Genomic DNA, 24,154 nt, shown 5'->3' on the forward strand with positions numbered 1-24,154 from the left:
CTGTAAGAAAATAGTTAGAAGCTCAAAAAGAATATGGCAGGTGAAATTGATCTCTGCTAGTAGTGGGAAATGGGCTCGTAGAGAATCAGTAGGCCATATTACAACATGCCTGATTTTTTCAATTCATATCTTCCTGCAGTCTACAGCTTTCTTCTTCATTATCAACCACACAGCTGATTTTATTATCATCTGCAAACTTTTTAATCATGCCTCCTTCATTCAAGTTTAAATCATTGATGTATATCGCAAAAAGCATGGGACCGAGTACTCAGCCTTGCGTACCCCACTGGAAACAGCCTTCCAGTCACAAAAACACCCATTACCCTTTCTTCCTTCCTCTGAGCCAATTTTGGATCCAACTTGCCACTTTGCCTGGGATCCCACTTGCTTTTACTTCCCTGACCAGTCTGCCATGTGAGATCTTATCAAAAGTCTTGCTAAAATCCATATACACTACATCAAACGCACTACCCTCATCGACCCTACTGGTTACCTGCTCACAAAAATTCGATCAGATTAGTCAGACACAACCTTCCATTAACAAATCCATGTTGACTGTCCTTGATTGACACTGTCTTTCTAAATGAAGGTTTATCCTGTGCCTCAATTTTTTCCAATAATTCTCCCACCACCGAAGTTAGTCTGACAGGCCTGTAATTACTCTGTCTATTCCTTTCTCCCTTTTTAAATAAAGATACCACGTTAGCAGTCCTCTGGCACCATACCTATAGCCAGAGAGAATTGGAAAATGATGGTCAGAGCCTCTGTTATTTCTTCTTTTGCTTCTCTTAACAGCCTGGGATACATTTCATCTAGGCCTGGGGATTTATCCATTTTCAAAGCTGCTAAACCCCATAATAATTCCCCTCTCACTATGTTTATTTCATCTAATAATTCACACTCGTCCTCCCTAATTGCAATGTCTGCATCGCCTCTCTCTCTTGTGAAAACAGACGCAAAGTATTCATTAAGAACCACATCCATGTCTTTGCCTCCACACACACATTACCTTTATGGTCTCTAATAGGCCTTATTCTTTCTTTAGTTATCCTCTTGCTCTTAATGTATTTATAGAACATCTTTGTGTTTTAAGTGTTGATGATCTTGTCAGTAAAACTTGTGTCTCTTTCTCTTTCTCTAGGTATCTGCAACTTTTGCTGCAAGCTTGGTAACCAGTCCTGCCATTGGCGCTTATCTTTCCAGTAAATACGGTGATAACCTTGTGGTACTTGTAGCCACTGTGATTGCTGCATTGGACATCTGCTTTATTGTAGTGGCTGTGCCCGAATCTCTTCCTGAGAAGGTTCGACCAGCTTCACGAGGATCACCTTTTTCATGGGAGCAAGCGGACCCATTTTCTGTGAGCATGCATTGATCTGTATATAGATTGTAATTACCAGAATGCAAAATTTATTGCTGTAGTATTAAGTAAGCCATACCTATATAAAGGTTTGTACATGTCCAATTTTTATTCTTTAATTCTTGAATGTACAGACTTAGTTTGACAATCTTGCATACTGGCTGATGTCTGCATCAAGCCACTCTGAGGCAGTATTTTATCCTTCATGTATGTGCTGCTTCATTTTGCAGCGCTCGTTGGACAAGTCCAGATTGCATTGCATTTTTGGAAATAATTAGTAATGGAGCAGATTGTTACAGAATTTAATGGAAACAACGTTATAAACAATTAATTTGTTAACTAGCAAAACCTTGTTGCGTGCAGAGGCTCAGTTCACAGGTTTGATTCAAAGCAGCTTTTACAGATTGAATGTTTGTACCAGATATATAAGACCTTCAGGAATAGAATAAACTGCTTTATCCAACATTTACTTCTGTGCATTCAGTTGAAGCATGAGTTACATAATTTTCAAATATTTTTGCCAGAGAACCTGTTAAGCAATAACAGTGGTTTAATGTTTTCTTCCCATATTGTGCTTGGCTTTATGACACTAATGTTGCCTTTTATACTGCAGTTTTATCTCTTGACAGCAAGAGAACATTTGGAGGGGAACATGTAACATTAACAACCTGGCTCTTGCTGTCATAGAAAGCAAAATTATCCATGGAACATAAGAAATCAGAGCAGGAGTAGGCCATTCAGCCCCTCGATCCTGCTCTGCCATTCAATAAGATCATGGCTGATCTTCTACCTCAACTCTACTTTCCTGCAGTATTCCCAGATCCATTGGGCTGAAAATTGCGGCTTTGCCGGGTCCGTATGAAATCCGCATACACCCGGTGAGGCCTCGCAAAAGTCGGTTCTTGGGGCGCAATGCGCACATGCCGAGAACCGGCTTTTCGAACTGTCAAAATTTCGAGAGATTCTACGCATCCCCGCAGGAAGGATATCCACACGGCAGAGATTGGGCTATTTGCCCAACTCCTGCCCAGCGAATGTCCTTCAAATTTTTATGCCTGGCATAGCTTACTTTTACCAGCATAACACTTTTTTAAAACATAAAAAAATTAAATTTAATCATTCATTTTGTATTAAAAACCTGTTCATTAAGATGTTATTTTTAACCCTATCAAAACGCATTAAAAAAAAAAAAATTCAAAAAAAATGTTCTTTTTCTAAAACGTTTAGGGCCCAAGTTTCGGCCTCAGTTGCTCCTGATTTTTTGGAGCAACTGGTGTAGAACGGAGTATCTTAGAAATTCAAATTCTCGGCATTTAGTTTGCTCCAGTTCTAGTCAGTTAGAACAGTTTCACTTTGGAACAGAATTTTTTTTCAAAAGGGGGCGTGTCCAGCCACTTACGCCTGTTTTCAAAGTTTCGGCAGTGAAAACTTACTCCAAACTAACTTAGAATGGAGTAAATGAAGATTTTTGTACGCTCGAAAAAACCTTGTCTACACTTTAGAAAATCAGGCGTAGGTTACAAATTAGGCGTAGGGAATGAGGGGGGGGGAGGGGGAAGGGAAGTCATTAAATTCTACAATCAATCTTTAGTTATACTTATACAAATATTATACAAATAAATCCAACCTGAATAAAAATTTATAAGCAAAGAAAAGATTAAATAAACCATGTTCCTACCTGTGTGAAACAGCAGCAGCCTTCGAGCTGCTGTGCTTCAGGCAGGCCTTTCATGTTGGAGACAGGCAGGGGTGTGGCATCAGTGTCTCGACGGCAGCCCCAACAGCGGCAGCAAGCAGCCTTCGAGCTGAGCTGCTGTGCTGCAGGCAGGCCTTCATTCTGTTAGTGGCTGGCCAGCAGCCGAAGGATCAACACCGGAGGCACGCAGCTTTTCAAGGGGGCTGAGGCCATTCGGCCATGGGATAGGAGCAGCATCAGTGGCTGGCCGGCAGCCGAAGGATCAACACCGGAGGCACGCAGCTTTTCAAGGGGGCTGAGGCCATTCGGCCACGCTTAAGGGGCGGCGTCAGTGGTTCGATGGCAGCCGAGTCCTTTTAAAAATGGCCAAGTGCCAATGTTTGTTTGACACTGCGCGCACGCTCCAACGCGCACGCGCAGGGTTGCCGGCACCACGTTGGCTCATTTAAATTGGACCCGCCCCCCACTACTTACAGAATCGGTGCGAGTGTTTGGCTCCGCCCCCTGCTGTGAAGAGCGCACCGCGCCAAGCTGAGATCGAGCTCCGAGGAGCCGGAGAATATCGAAGTTTTTTTCTAGCGCACTTTTAGGCGCGAAGAACAGGCGTCCAGCTCGGAGGTGGGCCGAAACTTTGGGCCAATATTCCAGTTGGGGCCTGCCAAATTCCCTGTACAATGGCAGGATTACTTCTTGAATCTATACTCCATTCCTCTTTGCTTTGAGGAATCTATATACTGTTACTCCCAAGTCCTATCTTGGTCAGTATTTTCCCACTAATCGTGTTATTGCATTACAGCTGCATTACTTGACATTTATGCTGTTTTGTGCAGTGCTATTAAATTCTAGGATGCTGGTCCAAGAGTTGCAGGATGTGTGCTTCTGATCTGTTATAAAATGTATGAATAAGCAACTTAAAGCTGACAGAATTTATAAGATAGAATGTTTTTCTTTTGTTACAGTCCTTGAGGAAGGTTGGGAAGGACACCACTGTACTGCTGATCTGTATAACTGTGTTTCTCTCGTACCTGCCTGAGGCTGGACAGTACTCTAGCTTTTTCCTTTATCTTAAACAGGTGTGTTCCAAATTTCCCACTCGGCATTTCCTGCCCTCTTGTACAGTCTCAGTATTGTTATTTAATTGGACAGCAAGGTTGTTACTCTGTTTTAAAACTGAGAACATGGATTGAAACACTAATTTTTACAGAGCACTTTGTAACCTCATGGAAATGTGTTTTTTTTTTACAGAAGACTAGTAATTATGTAAAGGAGTAATTTTACCTTTTAAAGTAAAATTTATTCACAGAAAAAACCTTTTTCCATGCCAATTTTCTCACCACTTCCTCTCTTCGAGGTGTTTACTAATACCTAAGATATAGTTCTACAGGCACCAATTGTACTCTGACACCTTGCCTAAACAACAGTTATTTATATTTGAGCCTTAACTGTATCAGCAGACTATTTGGCTGGGGTTGTGGGTTGAGCGTCACAGCTGAGTTTTCTTCACTGTTAACTATATTGTGTGTCCTTGCAGCTGAATAGTGGTCAGGAGGGGAACACTGGATGACTTTGTTCCCTCTTTCGTCTCCCCACCCCCAGCCCCACCAACCTCAACACTGGGGAGCTGAGGCTAATTGGTGTGCCTTCACTGCTACCAGTAGAGATCAACAACACTAGGCAAATCAGAGAAGCTGACTTTTATTTACAAACTGCAAGAAAAATATTTGCAATATGTTTTCTTTGATTATTAAACCTAAAAATAAAATTGTCAGCTGTTGAAAACCATACTGATTGAAAAGTGCTACTTAAATGCTTCTCTAGTTATTTTGACATTTTTTACTATTACCAAGGCAAGTCACCAGATATGGGACTGTTTCTCTGCCTATTGCTTTTAACTACGTTTTTAACAACTTTCCTCCTTTCTTAGGTTATCGACTTTTCTGCTGGAAATCTGGCAGCCTTTATTGCTGTGGTGGGAATCCTCTCTATAATAGCACAGGTGAGTGTTGAATAATTCTGTTCGTCTCCTGGCATTGCAATCTGTTCTTCAAAAATTAGAACAAGAAATTTATTTTCACTTTTTGATGGTAAAACTACAAATTCAGGCCCTTAATGTTGTTGTACAACCACTATTTGCAACCCATTTTGCAACAAGATAAGTATTGGGTCACAAATGGGAGCCAAGATAATTTTGAATTACTGAATGGTACTAAAGAATAATGAAACAATATTGGGGGCAAAAAATGTATGAGAAATAGACATTACTTCACAAAATGTTGCAATTTGTCCAGTTAATGACTACATCAGTGGAAGTGCAGGATCACAAATGGGACCCTATTAACAATAGCGTCTCATCTGTGATCATTATATATTGGCCTTGGAAGGAGTGCAATGCAAATTCACCAGAATGTTACCAGGCATCCAAGGGTTAGATTATGAGGAGAGATTACATAAATTATAGTCCCTGAAATATAGATGGTTAAGGGGTGATTGATTGAGATAATTTATGTAATATCAAATATTATACACCCAGTGGACTGATGAGAATTGTACTGATGCATTTTGTAAGAATTGAGAAGCATAAATTAAGGGCCAAGGCTCATTGTACATGATAGCATCATGGTAGAAGGAAAGAATAGTTAATTGAAGAAATTATGAATTGTTATCACTAAGCTTGGATTGTAAAACTTGCAGATTGAAACAAAGACTGAAGGAGGTAAAGGATGGGATGTATTCCAGACAGACAGAGCAATAAGTCTTGATTAAGCAAAGTGAGACTGCACAAGAAGGAATAGCATGTAGGATGGTGTATTTGGAGCTTACTAATCTAATTGTAAAATTGTACTCTGTGCATTTGTTTTCTTTCAATCTTAATTTCAGTTAAATCCCATTTTTTTTATACTTGTGCCAACTATTTTGCTAAAATTATTGACTGGAGGAATTTCAGCACCTCATGGTTTTAATATTCACTTGTATTAGGCCAATATTATGCTCTGTTTGTAGTTCTATCTCACGTAATTACAGTAAGCAATCATGCTTGTGGCATTAGCATCTGTATAAATCGGTATTCAGAATACTCATAACAGCCGGTAATTGTCAACGATTCATTGTACTATCCATTCCGTTCCAGTTCTAAAATAAATTATTGATTTCATATTTATAGTAAAAGTTGCCATATTCATGTGCTGTTTTTCCAGTTTTATCCATCCTTTCTTGAATCTTGATCGGATGCCATTCCACAGGTGCAGATGTTGTAAAGTAACCCCCTCCCGCTTCAATAGAGCCATCCCTTCACTATTCGATTTCAGACTAAAATGATCTTGGCTTGGGCTACTTTATTTTGTTGAAAGGGAAAATTTATTTTGATGGATTCAGAGAGGGTGGTGGAAGGACAACTCTATCCTTGCCCCAAGTGGTCATTCTTTATCTTTGAGAGTTAGTAGACCAATTGACTGTGAAGGGTACCACAGCATACCTGATCCCGCACCTGCAGTATCTACTTGGGCTGAGTGGATGGTAACCATGAGTGCAAGTCATAGCATTTGGGTTTTTTCCCCCTCTCTAACCTGTGGATCCTGAGGCCAGTTGTAACCTAACTGAAAACAGGTAACTCCTGGGCCCTTCTGATTTAGGTTTCAGTGCCACACTATGTGGGCATTTATTAATTAAATCTTCAGGGAAGTTCGCATTCATAGTTAATAATTTGTAACCTTTCAGAAAACATGTTTTTTTTTACAAATCAGCTATTGATCAAATACACTGAGCAGAATTGAGCTTCTGTCCAAGAAATTATGGAACAGAATCGCTGTAGAAATTGTAATGAACAAAACTGGCCTGCCTTTCTCAGAGTTTAATGAATCTATGCTTCAAACAACAGATTTTTAATAATCCCATTGTTGCTTGTCAGAATGTTAAAAGTTGATCATTGGTAAATTGGGTTAGGGATTAAGATTTATTTTTCTGCTGCACTAACCAGTTTGCAAAATGGCAATTTCCCTCCCATTCTCATTGTCAAGTAGATTCTTCATATCTAAAGATGCAAACATTCTTTAAAGACAAGAAATAGGCACACATTAATGGATCTCTTTTCCTACTTTATTTTCACAGACTGTATTTCTTAGTATCCTAATGAGGTCGATAGGTAATAAGAACACTGTTCTCCTTGGCCTTGGATTTCAGATATTACAGCTGGCTTGGTATGGCTTTGGATCGCAGCCCTGGTAAGCTGGCATGCTTCTTTGGGATATTGGCATATATTCTGTAAAATGCAATTGTGCGAATCCAGTGATACCAGAAACCAGTTATCTGGGTTTTTTGAATGCTTGAGCTTGCAAAATTCTTCATGCTGAGAGCATCATAATGCATGTGTTGTTTGTGTGTAAAAGATGATCTGTATTTTTTTAGGACTTCTGGTTTGCATCATTTTCTATTTTCAAGATCCCAAGGTGCAAATTGTAATTTTAAAACTGGCTGTATTATTGGTAGCATTGCTGCTGGGTCTTTTTTGGGAGTGGGAGAGAAGAGGCTGTCACTAGCACAACGTGAATGGGTTATAAGAACATAAGAAATAGGAGCAGGAATAGGCCACCTGGCCCCTCGAGCCTGCTCCGTCATTTAATAAGATAATAGCTGATCTGATCATTGACTCAGCTCCACTTCCCTGTCCGCTCCCCATAACCCTTTATTCCCTTTTCGTTCAAAAATCTATCTCCGCCTTAAATATATTCAATGACTTAGCCTCCATAGCTCTCTGGGGCAGAGAATTCCATAGATTTACAACCCTCTGAGAGAAGAAATTCCTCCTCATCTCGGTTTTAAATGGGCGGCCCCTTATTCCTAGACTATGACCCCTAGTTTTAGTTTCCCCTCAGTGGAAATATCCTCTCTGCATCCACCTTGTCGAGCCCCCTCATTATCTTATGTTTCGATAAGATCACCTCTCATTCTTCTGAACTCCAATGTGTATAGGCCCAACCTACTCAACCTATCTTAATAAGTCAGTCCCCTCATCTCCGGAATCAACCTAGTGAACCTTCTCTGAACAACATCCAATGCAAGTATATCCTTCCTTAAATACTGAGACCAAAACTGTATGCAGTACTCCAGATGTGGCCTCACCAATACCCTGTACAGTTGTAGCAGAACTTCTCTGCTATTATACTCTATCCCCCTTGCAATAAAGGCCAACATTCCATTTGCCTTCCTGATTACTTGCTGTACCTGCATACTAATGTTTTGTGTTTCATGCACAAGGACCCCCCAGGTCCCTCTCTACTACAGTGCTAAGCAATTTTTCTCCATTTAGATTATACTTTGCTTTTCTATTTTTTTCTGACAGTGGTAACCTCACATTTTCCCACATTGTACTCCATCTGCCAAATTTTTGCCCACTCACTTGGCCTGTCTATATATCCCTTTGCAAATTTGTTGTGCCTTCCTCATAATTGGCTTTACCACCCATCTTTGTATCATCAGCAAACTTGGCTACATTACATAGAAACATAGAAAATAGATGCAAGAGTAGGCCATTCGGCCCCTTTGAGCCTGCACCGCCATTCAATAAGATCGTGGATGATCATTCCCTCAGTACCCCTTTCCTGCTTTCTCTCCATACCCCTTGATCTCTTTAGCCGTATCTAACTCCCTTTTGAATATATCTAATAAACTGGCATCAACAACTCTCTGCGGCAGGGAATTTCACAGGTTAACAACTCTCTGAGTGAAGACGTTTCTCCTCATCTCAGTCCTAAATGGTCTACCCCTTATCCTAAGACTATGTCCCCTGGTTCTGGACTTCCTCAACATCGGGAACATTCTTCCTGCATCTAACCTGTCCAGTCCTGTCAGAATCTTATACGTTTCTAGGAGATCCCCTCTCTCGGAGATTCCTTCTAAACTCCAGTGAATAAAGGCCCAGTTGATCCGGTCTCTCCTCATCGGTCAGTCCAGCCATCCCTGAAATCAGTCTTGTGAACCTTTGCTGCACTCCCTCAATAGCAAGAACGCCTTCCTCAGATTGGGAGACCAAAACTGAACACAATATTCCAGGTGAGGCCTCACCAAGGCCCTGTACAACTGCAGTAAGACCTCCCTGCTCCTATATTCAAATCCCCTAGCTATGAAGGCCAACATACCATTCGCCTTGTTCACCGCCTGCTGTACCTGCATGCCAACTTTCAATGACTGATGAACCATGACACCCAGGTCTCGTTGCACCTCCCCTTTTCCTAATCTGTCGCCATTCAGATAATATTCTGCCTTCGTGTTTTTGCCCCCAAAATGGATAACCTCACATTTATCCACATTATACTGCATCTGCCATGCATTTGCCCACTCACCTAACCTGTCCAAGTCACCCTGCAGCCTCTTAGCGTCCTCCTCACAGCTCACACCGCCATCCAGTTTAGTGTCATGAGATATTGCACTCAATTCCTTCATCTAAATCGTTAATGTATATTGGAAATAGCTGGGTTTCTGAGCCCTGCGGCACTCCACTAGTCACTGCCTGCCATTCTGAAAAGGACCCGTTTATCCCGACTCTCTGCTTCCTATCTGCCAACCAGTTCTCTATCCACGTCAGTACATTACCCCCAATACCATGCGCTTTGATTTTGCACACCAATCTCTTGTGCAGGACCTTGTCAAAAGCCTTTTGAAAGTCCAAATACACCACATCCACTGGTTCTCCCCTGTCCACTCTTCCTTAGTTACATCCTCAAAAAATTCCAGAAGATTTGTCAAGCATGATTTCCCTTTCATAAATCCATGCTGACTTGGACCGATCCTGTCACTGCTTTCCAAATGCGCTGCTATTTCATCCTTAATGATTGAGTCCAACATTTTCCCCACTACTGATGTCAGGCTAACCGGTCTATAATTACCCATTTTCTCTCTCCTTTTTTAAAAAGTGGTGTTACATTAGCTACCCTCCAGTCCATAGGAACTGATCCAGAATTGATAGACTATTGGAAAATGATCACCAATGCATCCACTATTTCTAGGGCCACTTCCTTAAGTACTCTGGGATGCAGACTATCGGGCCCCGTGGATTTATCGGCCTTTAATCCCATCAATTTCCCTAACACAATTTCCCGCCTAATAAGAATATCCTTCAGTTCCTCCTTCTCACTCGACCCATTGTCCCCTAGTACATCCGGAAGGTTATTTGTATCTTTCTTTGTGAAGACATAACCGAAGTATTTGTTCAATTGGTCTGCCATTTCTTTGTTCCCCATTATAAATTCACCTGAATCCAACTGCAAGGGACTTACGTTTATCTTCACTAATCTTTTTCTCTTCACATATTTATAGAAGCTTTTGCAGTCAGTTTTTATGTTCCCTGCAAGCTTCCTCTCGTACTCTATTTTCCCCGTCTTAATTAAACCCTCGGTCCTCCTTTGTTGAATTCTAAATTTCTCCCAGTCCTCAGGTTTGTTGCTTTTTCTAGCCAATTTATATGCCTCTTCCTTGGTTTAAACAATATCCTTAATTTCCCTTGTTAGCCACGGTTGAGCCACCTTCCCCATTTTATTTTTATTCCAGACAGGGATGTCGAATTGCTGAAGTTCATCCATGTGATCTTTAAATGTTTGCTATTGCTTATCTACCGTCAATCCTTTAAGTATCCTTTGCCAGTCTAGTCTAGCCAATTCATGCCTCATACCGTCGAAGTTACCTTTCCTTAACTTCAGGACCCTAGTTGCCGGATTAACTGTGTCACTTTCCATCTTAATGAAGAATTCTACCTATTATGGTCGCTCTTCCCCAAGGGGCCTTGCACAACAAGATTGCTAATTAGTCCCTTCTCATTACACATCACCCAGTCTAGGATGGCCAGCTCTCTAGTTGGTTCCTCGACATAATAGAAACATAGAAACATTGAAAATAGGTGCAGGAGTAGGCCATTCGGCCCTTCGAGCCTGCACCACCATTCAATAAGATCATGGCTGATCCTTCCCCCAGTACCCCTTTCCTGCTTTCTCTCCATACCCCTTGATCCCCTTAGCCATAAGGGCCAATGGTCTAGAAACCCATCCCTAATGCACTCCAGAAAATCCTCCTCTACCGCATTGTTACCAGTTTGGTTAGCCCAATCAATATGTAGATTAAAGTCGCCCATGATAACTGCTGTACCTTTATTGCACACATCCCTTATTTCTTGTTTGACATTCGGTCCCTTCATCCAAGTCATTAATATAGATTGTAAATAGTTGAGGACCCAGCACCGATCCCTGCGGCACCCCTCTAGTCACTGTTTGCCAACTGGAAAATTACCCATTTATCCCGGCTCTCTGTTTTCTGTTAGTTAGCCAATCCTCTATCCATGCTAATATATTACCCCCAATCCCGTGAACTTTTATCTTGTGCAGCAACCTTTTTATATGGCACCTTATTTGAACGCCTTCTGAAAATCCAAATACACCACATCCACTGGTTCCCCCTGCCCATTACATCCTCAAAGAACTCCGGCAAATTTGTCAAACGTTAGTTCCCTTTCGTAAAACCATGCTGACTCTGCTTGATTGAATCATGCTTTTCCAAATGTCCCGCTACTGCTTCCTTTAATAATGGACTCCAGCATTTTCCCAATGATAGATGTTAGGCTAACTGGTCTATCGTTTCCTGTTTTTTGTCTGCCTCCTTTTTAAATAGGGGCGTTATATCTGCGGTTTTCCAATCCGCTTGGAACGCCCCAGAATCCAGGGAATTTTGGTAGATTACAACCAATGCATCCACTATCTCTGCAGCCATTTCTTTTAAGACCCTCGGATGTAAGCCATCAAGTCCAGGGGACGTCTGCCTTTAGTCCCATTATTTTACCGAGTACTACTACTTCATTAGTGAATTTTTTGAGAAGCTAACCAGGAGGGTCGAGGACTTCCCACATACTGCAGGACTGACTTGCCCTGCCATCTCTCTAATTAGACTTATTAGAAGGTCCTCCTTCCCTCTTGCCCCTTGATTATCCACTATTGGGATGTTTTTAATGTCTTCTACCATGAAGACCATTATAAAATATTTGTTCAACGTCTCTGTCATTTCCCTGTTCTCCATTATTAATTCCCCAGTCTCATCCTCTAGGGGACCAACATTTACTTTAGCCACTCTTTTCCTTTTTATCTAACTGTAAAAATTCCAACTATCTGTTTTCATATTTCGTGCTAGTTTACTTTCATAATCTATCTTCGCTCTCTATCAGTTTTTAGTCGTTCTTTGCTGGCTTTTAAAAGTTTCCCAATCCTCTGGCCTCCCACTAGTCTTGGCCACATTGTATGCCCTTGTTTTCAATTTGATACCATCCTTTATTTCCTTATATTGAAGTAAATATTCTGACACTGACCCTTTAATTGCCCTTTGTTTTCTTAGGATGATGTGGGCAGCAGGAGCAGTGGCAGCAATGTCCAGTATTACTTTTCCAGCCGTCAGTGCACTGGTTTCAACAAATGCAGATTCTGATCAGCAGGGTGAGTGATTTTGCTTCACTATTTTGTTTGCAGCAAGCAAATTTTATTCTTGGTCAACATTCAACTTGAAATTGAATTGAGAAATGACAATTGCATATTGGTCATCACGATTAGTTCTGATCAGTTCTGCATTCTGCATGGTCCAGTTTAGAATACTTTGTTGATGCTTGTCGTGGATTCCCGTTTAGGCAGTAACCTTTAGAAGATCAATTGCTTGTACAGTATTAGCTCTTTGAACTTGATTGCTCTCTGTACGTTTTATGAATTCAGAATTATACCTTTTGCATATGAGATTTAAGAAAAGCCAGAGGGGAGATGAATATCATTTGTTTTTATGCAGCGAGTTATGATCTGGAATGCACTGCCTGAAAGACTGGTGGAAGCCGGTTCAGTAGTAAGTTAAAAAGGGAATTGGATGTATACTTGAAAAAAATAATAATTTGCATGGCTATGGAGAAAGAACAGGGGAGTGAGATAGTGCTTTCGAAGAGCAGGCACAGGCATGATGAGCCGTATCCCCCCCTCCTATGCTGTATGATTCTGCATATTGATCACTGGATCATTTACAGCAAATAAACCAGTCTATGCTGAGTAAGTGCAGCAAATGTGAGTTGCTTCTTGACACTAATTTATTTTGTGTATACACAGTAAGAGTGTTACCACATTGTGACATGATCGATGGTGTTTCATCATCATAGGCAGTCCCTTGAAGCGAGGATAACTTGCTTCCATGCCAAAAAGAGATGAGTTCACAGGTGTTTCAATGAAGGACCTAATATTCCAGATCCCGAACTACATCTTGGAGGGTGGAAGATGCCTGTGCTTGGATTTTTTTAACGTGTGTTGGCCGTTGCACACCAGCCACTACACGGACTTGATAGAGCTCGGTCTTGGTCCAGTGGCAAGGATTACTCAAGACGAACTGGAGACCAGCTCTGCTGCACGGACTGAGCGTGCACACATATTGCAGTGTGGGCTTCGTTGCCGGTAAAGTGCTGGTCAAACAATCAGCGGTAGCTTCACTCCCAGCAAAGGCTGTCCAGCATTGACTGTGAAAGTAATCGCTCTGTATCCAAAGAAACCGTATAAAAATATAAATGAAATAGAAATCGTAGTTTGGGGAACACTTTGGAAACTGGAACTTCATCCCCAAAAGGCTCAGCCATCAGTGCTGATCTCATTGGAGGGAGCAGTGTGTGGCGGCCCGTCCCGGAAATCGGCGCGGTCCTGGCCTGCAAGACCATCAGCAGGCCGGGACCATTGGAGGGAGCAGCGTGCGGCAGCATACCACTGCAGAAAGCAGGAGGGCGACGGCTGTGAAGCCAGGTCGCTGATTGCAGTGCGGGAAGGCACAGCAGGAGGGGGGCGAAGGAGCGGCAAGAGTTTGTAGATGGAAGTCACCGGGGCCCAGGAGAAGCGAGGGCCCAGGGGCAGCACGATGGTGTTTAATACACTGTTGGCTTTGGCTCTGAAGTAGAATTCTCACCTCTAAACCATGTGTTCAACCTCAGCTCCAGGATTTGAGATACAATCTAGGCTAACACTAATGCTGTAATGAGGGAATGTTCCATTGTTGGAGTTGCCATCTTTGAATGAGCTATTAAACCAAGGCCCTGTCTGTCTGCTCAGGTGGATGTAAAAGATCCCATAACACAATTTGAAGAAGTGCAGGGGAGTTCTCCTGATGTCCTGGCCAACGTTTAGCCCTCACCAAAGCACTTAAAAAGATTATCTGTTTGTCATTGCTGTTTATGGAGATCTTGCTGTGGACAAATTAGTTGGCGCATTTCATTGCATTACAACAGTAACTACACTTCAGAAGTATTTCATTGGCTGTGGAATGGCCTGAGGACATGAAAAGTGCTATATTAATGCAAATTATTTTTTCTCTCCCCTTTTTTTTTAAATTTTCTTATGATTGTGCTGCATAATTAAAATGTTTCTGATGGTTACTTGTGGGATGCATTAAATCACACCTGGATTCAGTACCACATCAATCGTGTGAATTCCGGTGGTTTCCTAGTTCCCCAAGTTGACTAACCATGTGAGATTTCAATAATCTTCAAATAGGACAGTCAAAATATTAGAGATTTATGATCAAAAAGAATGAGAGCAATTGGACATCCATTGATGGCAATCCTTAGGGTGGTAAGATAAGGTGCCATTGCTGCCTTCAAGGGAGGAGATTCCATTGTTGCCTCCAGACACACTGCCACATGGATGACAACAGAAGTGAAGGTGTCCATATTTCCTGGCCTTTGACTGAAGTATGGCCACAGGACTGTTCTGTGCATTCTAGTGTCCAAGTTTTGGATCAGCCACCCTGACAGGGCTGCACAGTGGTTTTGCATTTACTGCACTGTTTGTATCTTCCCAACCATTGGAGAAGGAATGGCAGGCGCTCTGGTTAACGATTGCAAACTGCAATTTAAAAATAACTACATGCACAAGTTAATAATTGTGCTGCTGTTCGTGTCTGCCGGCTACTGTGGAACTTGTGTGGCAATATAAAATTTTCAACAGCTCCGTGTCAGCTTTGGTAGCACTCTCGCCTCCTGACTCAGTAGATTGTGGGTTCAAGTCCCACTATAGAAACTTGAGCATAAAATCCAGGCTGACACTCCAATGCAATACTGAAGGAATGCTGCATTGTTTGAGGTGTCTGCTTTCAGATGAGATGTTCAACCAAGACCAAATCTGCCCTCTTAGGTGGTTGTAAAATATTCCATGGCATTATTTGAAGAAGAGCAGGGGAATTCTGCCAGTGTTCTAGCCAATATTCTTTAATCAGCATCACTAAAATAAACGATTTGGCTATTATCGCATTATTGCCTGTGCGACCTTGCTGCATGTCATTGTCTGCCGTGTTTCCCTACATTAAACAGTGACTACACCTCAGAAGTATTTCTTTGACTGTAAAGTGCTTTGGGACGATCCTGATATTGTGAAAAGCGCTATATAAATGCAGGTTCTTTCTGAACGAGTAGTGCAGAACCACTTGCCAGAGCAATTCTTGAAATGTGAGCACTCACTGCTTTTTAAAAGATGATTATTTGCAATTTTAAACCAAAAATTGGTTGTGTCCCTTCTCCAAATGTTTTTTAAGGGTGTAGTGATGAAATTTAATTATATTTGAGAGTGGGGCTTCAAGACTTGGCACGTGTTCATCAAAATTCAGTGACAAAATGGCAAATAGTGAGATCATGCAAGATTACTTTCTTGGGTGGGGAAGAGTGTGCTAAGAGAGTGTTGACATTTCTCAAAGAATAAATTCTTACAGTTCTTGAACTTTGTTGCAGCTGTTTATATCTAATTTTGAGAGTAAGGATTTATGTTTAGAATTTTTCCTACCTTTGGTGTCTCCATACAGATTTTGTTTGTAATCTCTAGGTGGGGAGACACAGGAACCCCATTTTATTGAAAAACAGATTATTCTCAACATTTACTTGTTGATTTTGAAAAGATATTTAAGGTGTTTTTGACCGTGACTAACAGCAGCTTTAAGGGGTTTAAAGGAAACATTTCAAGGAGACCCTCAAAGCCTCCCTGATAAAAATGCAACATCCCCACTGACACCTGGGAGTCCCTGGCCAAAGACCAGGAGGGCGCTGAGCACCTCGAGTCTCATCGCCTAAAGCATGCAGAAATCAAGCACAGGCAACGGAACGATTGTGCGGCAAACCAATCCCACCCACCCTTTCCCTCAATGACCTGTGACGGGGACTGTGGTCCTCCTATTGGACTGTTCAGTCACCTAAGAACTCTCGTTTAGAGTGGAAGCAAGTCTTTCTCGATTTCCGAGGGACTGCCTATGATGATGAAGGGTTATACTGAGCCCTTTTACCTAATAGACTAACACAAGTATACAGAAATAAGAATGATTTTAATCACATACTAAAAATAGCTATGTTTTAGTAGCTACCGCTTCCCCTGTTTGTTGTCTGAGCTCAGCTATGATCTTGATAAAATTACTATAGACAAAGAACAATTGCCTGTGGGTGGGTTGGTTTTGCTTTGCTTATTGATGGTTCAAACTTTTGGTTTTGTTTCCTGTTATTAAAAATTAAATTCTTGTCTAATTTCGTGGACTCCACCCAGTGGTAACTGAGGAAACCTACATTAGTGGCCTCTGAGTCAGAGATGGTTGTCATTATCCTATTTCAATCATTACAAATTTAGTAAGATAATGTGTTTCATTTGAAAATGTTATTTAAAATATCTCTTTGCTTTTTCTGATATACTGCATGTTTACAATTTAGATGCATGTATCCTTTTCAGAGTTAATCATTTGTTTTAGACTGAAGCTGAGAGTTGAGTTTAAAAAAAAAAAATATTTCTTCATGGAGTCTTCGATTCTGTGCCTTGTTCTAATGGTAGATATCCTGGCTCCCTTTAAATCCCACTGTGAAGTTGGTGGTTAAAGAGGTGCAGAACTACAGTTAGAAACATACAATCATTGAATTATAGAGCACAGAAGATGACCATTCGGCCCATCATGCCTGTGCCGGCTCTTTGAAAGCTATCTAATTAATCCCACTCCCCTGACCTTTATCCCAAAGCTATGTAACCTTTTTTCCCTTCAAGTATTTAATCAATTTGCTTTTGAAAGTTAGTATTGAATCTGCTTCCATCATCATTTCAGGTAATGCATTCTGGGATCACAACCCGTTGTACAAAAAAAAATGTTTCCTCATGTTGCCTGTGGTTCTTTTGCCCAATTCCTAATTCTGTGTTCTCTGGGTACTGACCCCTCTGTCACTGGAAACTGTTTCTGTTTATTTACTGTATCAAAACAAATCATGATTTTGAACACATCTATCAAATTTCCTCTTAACCTTCTCTGCTCTAAAGGAGAACAATGCCAGCTTCTCCAATCTCTCTCAATAACTGAAGGCCCTCATCCCTGGTACCATTCTAGCAAATCTATCTTGCACCCTCTCCAAGGCCTTGACATCCTTCCTAAAGTGTGAACACAATACTCCAGTATTAATCAGCATTAGTTTGATAAAAGTTGGAATTTTAACTTTCTCTGGCACTCCTGAGGCCTAACCAGAGTTTTATAAAGGATTAGAATAATTTCCTTGCTGTTGTACTCTATGGCTGGAATTTTACCTACCTGGGTGGGTCCGGTGTGGGCAGTGTCCATGGGGGGTCGCAACCCCGCTGCTGGCTCCATCCCGCTGCAGAAAATGAATTTGCCTTAATGGGGCCTATTAAGCCCAACCAGCGCATTACCCGGCCCAATTCGATGGAGTGGGTCTGGTGACGTCATTCATGAAGCATTTTCAGCCGGGAACTTTAATGGGACTCTGACCACATTAGATTTTAAGTGTAATCTGAAATAGTGGGTGTTGAATCTTTTTTACTCTACAATAATATAATAAAAGTTATATATGAGTGACAAAGAAATATTTATATAATATCATTAATTAATATGACTCCACCTACAAATACAATCAAGAACCTAATTTAAAAAGTACATTAATTGTGAAGTTATTAGTGCTTTAGTCACAAATTTATGGACTTTGCATCAGTAACTGGTACAAATAAAAGGTGTGTGTGTGTGTGTGTGTGTGTGTATATATGCAATATAAAATTAAGCAGAGGGGTGGATTTATAATCTTCTGCAAGTTTAGCGGAAGAGCTGCTGAAACCCTGACAAACAATGTAAGTGGTGCTTGCAATGTGTTTCCTGGATTTCTGCAGCTCTTCTGTTGGAGTTAACAATGAACAAGTGAGAGAATCTCCACAGAAAATCACCCCCAAAGTCTCAAACTGAAACATTTAATTAGTCATATTCAGGGACTAAAAGCAAATTGAACCAGTGGTTGAAACTGAATTTGTTACGGTTGATGACTTGATTTAATGTGTAACTGGACAATTATAGTATACTATGAGAAAAAACTGACCAGAAACAACACAGAAATTTATTTAAATGGTATATGTCATTTTTTATAGTGAAGATCAATTCACTGCAATTACTGTCTGTTGGAAGACAACAGCCAAGAATGGCCAGTGAAAAATATATTTCCTTCACCATCCAGGGTAGCGCTGGCATCCCTTCAGGAATTTCTGAATTAACATTTACCAGTAGCTTTTCAAGTAGAACAGAATCTCCATCACTCTGTTAGCTGATGTAATCAACATGTTTTTATTTTGGTTTGTTTCCATGCTGTCAAGTAATCAGCTGGAGCAATGGCCACGGAGCAATGGCCACAGAACTCATGCCTCAGGTTGGCAGAGGTGGTTCCTGAGCTGTGTGAATCCCATGGCCATGCAGGGAAATTTAAAAAGTAGGGGGAAAGGCTCTTAAGTGCCTGTCAACTACATGATGATTTTAATTGGGTCCCCCGCTGCTGCCGGTTGGGTTGGCTCCACGATGACAGACGCGCCTGGGGGAAAGGCGTGTGGGAGCGAGATGAGGGGTGGATTTACAATCTTCAAGTTTAGGGGAAGAGCTGCGGAACATTTCACACTTCTCTGCATTAAATGTCATCTGCCATGTATGTGTCTGCTCATTTCACCAGTCTGTATATGTCCTCATGAAGTCTGTTGCTATCCTCCTTACTGTTTGCTACATTTCCAAGTTTTGTAGCATCTACCAACTTTGAAATTATGTCCTGTACAGGTATACCCAAGTCCAGGTCATTAATATATAATAAAGAGCGTAGTGGTCCTAATACTGACACCTGGGCAACATCATTGTATACTTCCCTCTAGCCTGAAGAAAAACCTTTCACCATTACTCTCTGCTTTCTGTCCCTTAGCCAATTTTGTATCCATGGGCTTCAGTTTTGTCAACAAGTCCATTATGTGGTAATTTGTCAAATGCCTTTTGAAAGTTCATATACTCGACATCAACTGCGCAACTCCGTTACTTCATTAAAAAACTCGATCCAAGTTAGTCAAACACTATTTGCCTTTAACAAATCCATGCTGACTTTCATTTATTAGCCCATACTTTTGCAAATGTCAATTAATTTTATCCCAGATTATTGTCTGTAAAAGTTTCCCCGCCACCGATGTTGGGCTGACTGGCTTGTAGTGGCTTGTAGTTGGTGGGTTTATCCTCTCCTTTTTTAAACAGGGGTATAACATTTGCAATCCTCCAGTTCTTTTTTTAGATCTTCTCTGTACTTTCTATATTCAGCTTGGTTCTCGACTGTACTATGAACCTTACATTTGTCATAAGCCTACTTTTTCTGTCTCATTTTAACTTCCTATCTTTAGTCATCCAGGGTGCTCTAGTTTTGGATGCCCTTCCTTTCCCCCTCATAGGAATGTGTCTACTCTGTACCTGAACCATCTGCTCTTTGAAAGCCTCCCTTGTTCAGTTACTGTTTTAACTACCAATATTTGATTCTAATCTACCTGGGCCTGCCTGGTCCCTTTTCAACTCACTGAAGATAGTCCTCCTCCAGTTAAGTATTTTTACACTTGATTGTACCTTGTCCTTTTCCATAGCTATTTCAGATCTGATATTGTGATCACTGTTCCCCAAATGCTCTCCTACTGAAACATGCTCCGCTTGCCCCAGTTCATTCCCTAGAACTAGACCCAACACTGCTTCCTTCCTTGTTGGGCTGGAAACACACTGATTAATAAAGTTCTCTTGTACACATTTCAGGAATTCTTTCCTCTCTTTGCCTTAACATTGTTTCTTTCCTAGTCTATATTAGGATAATGAGATGTCCCCCATGATCACTACCCTGTAGTTCTTGCATCTTTCTATAATTTGCCTGCAAAAATATACCCCTCTATCTCCTTCCCACTGTTTGGTGGCCTATATTATACATACAGTAATGTAATAGCCCCTCTATTAATTTTAACCAAATAGACAATGGGGAATTTTAGCACTGCCGCCACCACCCCCCCCCCCCACCCCAAAAAAAAAACGGGTGAGTCTGGGTCGGGTGGCATGTCAAAAAATCTGAAACCTGCCTCCAACCTGTTCACTTCTGATTTTAATGGACGAGGGTGGGCAACCAACCCGCTCGCAGGAGGTGGGTTCACAATTTAAATATTATAATGAGGCTGCGTGCCTCAGAATTAGCCACTATTTTAAATTTAATCCTGGCTGGCCGGGTTTCCCAGGCTTCAAGAAACCTGGCAGCTAAAAGGAGGCAACGACTGCTGAATCCAGAAGGTAAGTGCCTTTCCGTATAACTGCTGGATCCAGTGTTCCTGCTTCACCCATCCCCACGATTGGACATCCCACGCGCCCAACCCTTCCGATCTCCCCCACCCTCCACTGAAGCCCTTACGATCATGTCCCCCAAGGCCCTTCTGATCTCCCCCACCCCCGAGGCTTCCGCTCCCTCCTCTCTGCTGCTCGGCTGCGGCCTGGTGCCAAAGACCTACTCGCCCGATAGCCTCTCAAAATGGCTGGCTGTGGCCGGGAAACAGAGACAAAAATGTTAATTAGATCCTGCCATTAAATTTGGCAGGATCTGAGAGGAGACGCATTCTTCCAGGTTTCCTGACCTCCAAACAGCCCTGCTACCTCCAGAGATTATTACCTTTTGAGGTCCTGCTTTTTAACTTCCTGCCTACCTCCTGAGACTCTGAATGATGGACCTCAATCCTTTTCCTTCCTATGTCATTGGTTCCCACATGGCCCATGACTTCTGGCTGTTCGCCTTCATCCCTCCCCCCCCCCCCCCTCAAAATGTTCTGCACCCTCTCAGTGATGTCCTTTAACCCTGGCACCAGGGAAGCAACACACCATGCAGGGCCCGTGTTGGCGGTTGCAGAAATGCCTGTCTAGCCGCCTGACTACTAAATCCCTATGACCACAATATTTCTACACTTTACTGTGCCCTCATAGAAACATAGAAAATAGGTGCAGGAATAGGCCATTCGGCCCTTCAAGTCTGCACCACCAGTCAATATGATCACGGCTGATCATGCACTTCAGTACCCCATTCCTGCTTTCTCTCCATACCCCTTGATCCCTTTAGCCGTAAGGGCTACATCTAACTCCCTTTTGAATATATCTAACAAACTGGCCTCAACAACTTTTTGTGGTAGAGAATTCCACATGCTCACAACTCTGAGTGAAGAAGTTCCTTATCTTGGTCCTAAATGGCTTACCCCTTATCCTTAGACTGTGATTCTGGTTCTGGACTTCCCCAACATCGGGAACATTTTTCCTACATCTAACCTGTTCAATCCCGTCAGAACTTTATATGTTTCTGTGAGATCCCCTCTCATTCTTCTAAATTCCAGTGAATATAAGCTGAGTCGATCCAGTCTTTCTTCATATGTCAGTCCTGCCATTCCAGGAATCAGTCTGGTGAACCTTCGCTGCACTCCCTCAACAGGAAGAATGTCCTTCCTCAGATTAGGAGACCAAAACTGTACACCATATTTCAAGGTGTGGCCTCACCAAGGCCCTGTACAACTGTAGTAAGACTTCCCTGCTCCTATACTCAAATCCTTTTGCTATGAAGGCCAGCATGCCAGTTGCCTTCTTCACCGCCTGCTGTACCTGTATGCCAACTTTCAGTGACTGATGTACCATGACGCACAGATCTCATTGCATCTCCCATTTTACTAATCTGTCACCATTCAGATAATCATCTGCCTTTCTGTTTTTACCACCAAAGTGGATAACCTCACATTTATCTACATTATACTGCATCTGCCATGTATTTGCCCACTCACTAACCTGTCCAAGTCACCCTGCAGCCTCTTAGCATCCTCCTCACAGCTCACACTGCCACCCAGCTTAGTGTCATCTGCAAACTTGGATTACATTCAATTCCTTCGTCTAAATCATTAATGTATATTGTAAATAGCTGGGGTCCCAGCATTGAACCTTGTCGTACCCCACTAGTCACTGCCTGCCATTCTAAAAAGGACCCGTTTATTCTTACTCTTTGCTTCCTGTCTGCCAGCCAGTTCTCTATCCACATCAGTACATTACCCACAATACCATGTGCTTTAATTTTGCACACTAATCTCTTGTGTGGGACCTTATCAAAAGCCTATTGACAGTCTAAATATACCACATCCACTGGCTCCCCCTTGTCCACTCTACTAGTTACATCCTCAAAAAATTCTAGAAGATTTGTCAAACATGATTTCCCTTTCATAGATCCATGCTGCCTTGGACCGATCCTGTCACTGCTTTCCAAATGCGCTGCTATTACATCTTTAATAATTGATTCCAATATTTTCCCTAATACCGATGTCGTACTGACCGGTCTATAATTCCTTGTTTTCTCTCTCCCTCCTTTTTTAAAAGGTGGGGTTACATTAGCTACCCTCCAGTCCATAGGAACTGATCCAGAGTCGATAGACTGTTTGGAAAATGACCACCAATGCATCCACTATTTCTAGGGCTACATCCTTAAGTACTCTGGGATGCAGACTATCAGGCCCTGGGGATTTATCAGCCTTCAGTATCATCAATTTTCCTAACAGTTTGCTGACTAATAAGGATTTCTTTTAGTTCCTCCTTCTCGCTAGACCCTCGGTCCCCTAGTATTTCCGGAAGGTTATTTGTGTCTTCCTTAGTGAAGGCAGAACCAAAGTATTTGTTCAATTGGTCTGCCATTTCTTTGTTCCCCATTATAAATTCTCCTGATTCTGATTGTAAGGGACCCACATTTGTCTTCACTAATCTTTTTCTCTTTACGTATCTGTAGAAGCTTTTGCAGTCAGTTTTTATGTTCCCTGCAAGCTTACTCTCCTATTCTGTTTTCCCCCCTCTTAATTAAACCCTTTGTCCTCCTCTGCTGAATTCTAAATTTCTCCCAGTTCTCAGGTTTGTAACTTTTTCTGGCCAATTTATATGCCTCTTCCTTGGATTTAACACTATCCTTAATTTCCCTTGTTAGCCATGGTTGAGCCATCTTCCCCGTTTTATTTTTACACCAGACAGGGATGTACAATTGTTGAAGTTCATCCATGTGATCTTTAAATGTTTGCCATTGCCTATCCACCGTCAACCCTTTAAGTATCATTCGTACTATTCCAGCCAATTCACGTCTCCTACCGTCGAAGTTACCTTTCCTTAAGTTCAGGACCCTAGTCTCTGAAATAACTGTGTCACTCTCCATCTTAATGAACAATTCTACCATATTATGGTCACTCTTCCCCAAGGGACCTCGCACAACAAGATTGCTAATTAATCCCTTCTCATTACACAACACCCAGTCTAGGATGGCCAGCTCTCTAGTTGGTTCCTCGACATATTGGTCTAGAAAACCATCCCTAATACACTCCAGGAAATCCTCCTCCCACCATATTGCTGCCAGTTTGGTTAGCCCAATCAATATGTAGATTAAAGTCACCCATGATAACTGCTGTATCTTTATTGCACGCATCCCTAATTTCCTGTTTGATGCCATTCCCAACCACACTATGACTGTTTGGTGGTCTGTACACAACTCCCACTAGCGGTTTCTGCGCTTTGGTGTTCTGCAGCTCTACCCATACAGATTCCACCTCATCCACACTAATGTCCTTCCTTACTATTGTGTTAATCTCCTCTTTAACCAGCAACGCTACCGCACCTCCCTTTCTTTTCTGTCTATCCTTCCTGAATATTGAATACCCCTGGATGTTGAGTTCCCAGCCTTGTTCACCCTAGAGCCATGTCTCCGTAATCCCAATTACATCATATCCGTT

The 24,154-nt window shown here is 41.8% G+C and overlaps 1 protein-coding gene across 1 annotated transcript in view; it reads left to right on the forward strand.

The window, feature by feature from the left end:
• LOC139264812 (hippocampus abundant transcript 1 protein-like) overlaps window positions 1-24,154 on the forward strand; it is a 141,677-nt gene that overhangs the window by 103,581 nt on the left and 13,942 nt on the right. The window contains exons 6-10 of the mRNA XM_070881942.1: window positions 1,142-1,360; window positions 4,016-4,129; window positions 4,981-5,052; window positions 7,161-7,273; window positions 12,420-12,517. Of these exons, the coding sequence (XP_070738043.1) occupies window positions 1,142-1,360; window positions 4,016-4,129; window positions 4,981-5,052; window positions 7,161-7,273; window positions 12,420-12,517 (616 nt within the window). The remainder of the gene's footprint in view (window positions 1-1,141; window positions 1,361-4,015; window positions 4,130-4,980; window positions 5,053-7,160; window positions 7,274-12,419; window positions 12,518-24,154) is intronic.

This window comes from Pristiophorus japonicus, chromosome 1, assembly GCF_044704955.1.
Source record: "Pristiophorus japonicus isolate sPriJap1 chromosome 1, sPriJap1.hap1, whole genome shotgun sequence".
In the NCBI taxonomy this organism is placed as follows: Eukaryota; Metazoa; Chordata; class Chondrichthyes; family Pristiophoridae; genus Pristiophorus; species Pristiophorus japonicus.